The following is a 3,851-nucleotide window of genomic DNA, read 5'->3' as shown; positions in this document are numbered from 1 at the left end:
GGGGGGGGGGGAGGGGTAACTGGGAATTGAACCCAGAGGTGCTTTACCACTGAACTACATCCCCAGCCCTTTATTTATTTATTTTTGGTGCTGGGGATTGAATCCAGGGGTGCTTTACTAATGAGCTACATCTTCAGCCCTTTTTATTTTTTGAGACAGGGTCTCACTAAGTTGCTTAGGGCCTTGCTAAATTGCTTAGGCTGGCCTCAAACTTGCAATCCTCCTGCCTCAGCCTCCTGAGCCACTGGGGTTTTAGGTGTATGCCACTGCACCTGGCAAGTACATGAGTTTTTAAAGATGGTATACCAGAGTATACTGCATCAGATATGGGAGGTGATTCCTCTCTTTAATTTTCTTTTTCATCTTTTTTATCTGAGAAAAGCATCTCCCTTTGTTGCCCAGGCTGGCCTCAAATTCCTGGGCTTAAGCAATCTTCTTGCCTCAGGCATTTGAGTAACTGGGACTACAGGTGTGTGGTACCACTCCTGACTTCCTTTTAAATCTCTGACTGTAAACTGAGAAGCTCTCAGTTTGGGTTTTATTTATTTATTTGTTTGTTTGTTTATTTATTTATTTTCTGGTACTGGGGATTGAATCCAGGTGCTCTACCACTGAGCTACCCACCCCCCAGCCCTTTTTATTTTTTGAGACAGGGCCTTGCTAAGTTATTAAGGGTCTTGCTAAATTGCTGAGTCTGGTATTGAACTTCTGATCCTCCTGCCTCAGCCTCAGTCCCTGGGATTACTGTGCCAGGCTTCAGGTTGGTTTTTAAAAGGCAGTTCTCAGGTCAGGATCTTTTTTCAGGTGACAATATGGCCTTGAACTTGCAATATTCCTGCCTTAGCCTCCTGAGTCAACTGCATTACAGGCATGCACTATGACACCCAGCTGGCTTAAAATACTCATTATTTTATGTAATCCTTGTAATGTCCCACCAACACAGGGAATAATGATATAGTTCCATTAACTGAACACTTACCCTGGGCCTTGTACTATACCAAGCACTTTTCCATCTATGATTTCATTTAATCACAACAGCATTTCAAGGAAGGTGTGTCCTTATCTCTGTCAGCAAAGAAGCAGGCTCAAAGAGGAGGTAAAGGCCTCAAAGACTTGCCCCAAGTACCACAGCTGGCGAATGGCCTAGCTGGCATTCAAACCCAGGATAGGATTTGATAGGATTCTAAAACCTCTGCTTGTCACCCTCCCCACAGGTTATATGGAAACTCAGGGTGCCCATTGAACAGAGGAGGTGACTTGCTTCTCCATAGCCTGGATAAAATAGTTGCCATTCTACTTTTTTTTTTTTTTGTCATTTTCTTCCCATCTGGGTACCCAGAGTCACCTCCATTCCTTCCTATTCTGAGCTGCTTGCTCCTTGATGACTGATCTTTGGTATTCCTTTCGTGTGTATGACCCCTTGCCCACTCCAGAGTTCTGGGACCTTTTCCACTTAAGATTGGACCATCAGGGGCAGCAGGGTAGCTCAGTGGTAGAGCACAGACTTGGCATGCAGAAGGACCTGGGGTCAGTCTCCAGTGTGCACACAGAAAGGCTGGATCATCAGAGTCAATCCCTGCTCAAATTGGAACAGCCACCCCATGGGTGTGGCCTTTGTTAGTAACAGCAACAGAGAGGAGTGGAGAGGCCCAAATGTGGGACAGGCTCTGGGCCCCCTTCCTGCTGAGTCAGAGATAGAGGAGGGTAGTGAAGACGGAGTGAGAAGCAGGGAGCTGCCACTGTCGGGAAGAGTCACCCACTGGGCTGCAGGCTCCACGGGGAGCAGAACCTGGCAGCCCTCATTCTGCATGTCGGTTTCTCCCTCCACAGCAAGGAAAACAGACCAAGGCCCTCTCTGCAGCTGTTCTTCACCCTAACCCCTACGGAACCCCCTATTCCACACAGGATTCCATGCAGAACAGTAGGATTATTCCACACAGGAATAGATTCACTTGAGTTATGAGGGGGCCACAGCAGGCCCTAGATGCCTGACATTTCCAATCCAAAGTTAAATAAGACTTGATTCAAAATGCTTGGGTCTGGAAGTGTTTCAGATTTTGGATTGTAGAATCTTTCTATACATAATGAGGTATCTTGGGGATGAAACTTAAATATAAGTTCAAAATTTATTTATACTGTGTGTGTGTGTGTTGCTGGGAATTGAACCTAGGGTATCCTGAGCATGCTAGGTAAGCGCTGTATCACTGAGATACACCCTCAGTCTGTTTTTTTAATATCTTTATTTTTTTGTGGTGCTGAGGATCGAACCCAGAGCCTCACATGTGCTAGGCGAGCGCTCTACCAACAGAGCTATAACCCTAGCCCTCAGTCTGGTTTTATTCAGTATTTTAGTGTGTCTGTATTTTGACTGTCAGGTGTGGAATTTAAATTGTAGCATCATGTTGACACTCAAAAGTTTCAGATTCTGAAGTAATGTGGAACCTGAATAGCTACCATCTTCTTGAGCACCTCATAATGCCAGGCACAATGTTAAGGGCTCTTTTTGCATTGTCTCCTTTAACTCCTGCTCTAATCCTCAGCATTATCCTCATTGCTCAGATAATAAACCTGGGGGTTGACAAAATCACACAGCCCACCCAAGGTCAGACAGCTGGTAACGAAAAGTGAGATGTGAATCAAGGCTGATCTGGGTCCAAAGCACCTTTCCTTGACCACTAACCTGTGGCTCTCAAGTCTGTGTCTCACCACAGTTTGCAAAAACCTTGGGGAAAGGTGGAAGCACACATACCAGTTCTCAAAACTGGGACAGAAAGCAGGTCCTTAATCTACCACTTCACTCAGTCTCAGAGAAACTAAGTCATTTGCCTGAGGACTTGCTCAACTCACATAAAGTCACATCCCCTTTCTGGCCTCAGTTTTCCCATCTGTAAAATAGGGCAGCCACTTAGAACTACACAGCCAGAACTTCCATCAAGTTCGAATCTTCCCTAGTTTTTTTCCCCAGACTCACAGCCCAGGTGTTCCTGGAACCTCACTCACCACGTACTTGGAGGGCGGGTCCTTGACAACATTGGCGCTGGTCACCTCAAAGAGCAGCCGCTGGGGTACTAGGGTGTTCCGGGATTTCTTCCAGAAATCTTGTAGCTGCCGGGCCAGGAGTTGACTGCCTCGCTGCCCATCGGGTGGGGGGCACCGTTCTGCACAAGCACATGACCAGTCATATCAAAGGACCTCAGGTCAACATACACGGTATGCCATGACCTCACTCATCTAAGGTGAAGTAGGCGTTATTCCCCATTTTTAAAGAACTGAGGGTCAGAGAGGCACCTGGTACCACACACCAAGCCCGGCTGACAACATCCCCAAAACATGGCTGGCACATCATTTCCATCTCTATCCCAGGTCCCGCGCACTTAATAGGCTTAAAAACCCTGAGATGGAAGTGATGTCTCTCATTTGACATAAGGGAACTCTTGGATCTAAGGGGTGGTGACTCTCTCAAGGTCACCCGGCTAAGACATCGGAGGCGCTGCAGGCAGTGTCGGCGTGTCAGCTGGCTCAACTCAGCGCCCGGGATGCTCTCCACGGCCGGACGGAGGCCCAGCTACCCCAGCGTTCCCGACTCGCGCCTTCCACACTTGCCTGGCCCTTCTCCCGATGTTCTGTCCCCGGGAGACGGCGAGTCGGGGCCGGCCTCCTCGTCGTCGTCGTCCTCGTCGTCCTCGTCGTCCTCCGCGCTGGTAAAGCTGAGGGTGCCGCTGAGACGGGAGGACAGGCCCTCGGCGTCGTCGTCCTCCAGCTCGGAGGTCTCCGGGAACTGCTCGGCCTCCGGGCCCGCCGCCGCCTCCCCGGGGCCCTCGCTGGCCAGGGCGTGCCTCAGCCGGTGCAGG

At 49.2% G+C, this 3,851-nt stretch overlaps 2 protein-coding genes across 10 annotated transcripts in view; both read right to left on the bottom strand.

Annotated features, from left to right (window-relative positions):
• Zswim1 (zinc finger SWIM-type containing 1) overlaps window positions 1-3,118 on the bottom strand; it is a 43,566-nt gene extending 40,448 nt beyond the window's left edge. The window contains exon 1 of one of the 2 annotated variants that reach the window (XM_048810749.1): window positions 3,001-3,118. The gene's annotated coding sequence lies outside the window, so the exon portion shown is untranslated. The remainder of the gene's footprint in view (window positions 1-3,000) is intronic. The other variant, XM_048810748.1, reaches the window with a different exon arrangement.
• Snx21 (sorting nexin family member 21) overlaps window positions 1-3,150 on the bottom strand; it is a 4,942-nt gene extending 1,792 nt beyond the window's left edge. For 2 of the 8 annotated variants that reach the window (XM_048810754.1, XM_048810755.1), the window contains exon 1: window positions 3,001-3,139. Coding sequence is in view for 1 of the 8 variants with exons in the window: in XM_048810753.1 (XP_048666710.1) it covers window positions 3,008-3,032 (25 nt within the window). In the remaining 7 variants the exon portion in view is untranslated. Of the gene's footprint in view, window positions 1-3,000 lie in introns of all 8 variants that reach the window. The other 6 variants (XM_048810760.1, XM_048810758.1, XM_048810756.1 and 3 more) reach the window with 6 other exon arrangements.
• Between the last annotated feature and the right edge of the window lie 701 nt (window positions 3,151-3,851).

This window comes from Marmota marmota, unplaced genomic scaffold (assembly GCF_001458135.2).
Source record: "Marmota marmota marmota unplaced genomic scaffold, marMar, whole genome shotgun sequence".
In the NCBI taxonomy this organism is placed as follows: domain Eukaryota; kingdom Metazoa; phylum Chordata; class Mammalia; order Rodentia; family Sciuridae; genus Marmota; species Marmota marmota.
This window is presented reverse-complemented; position numbering and strand designations above follow the sequence as displayed.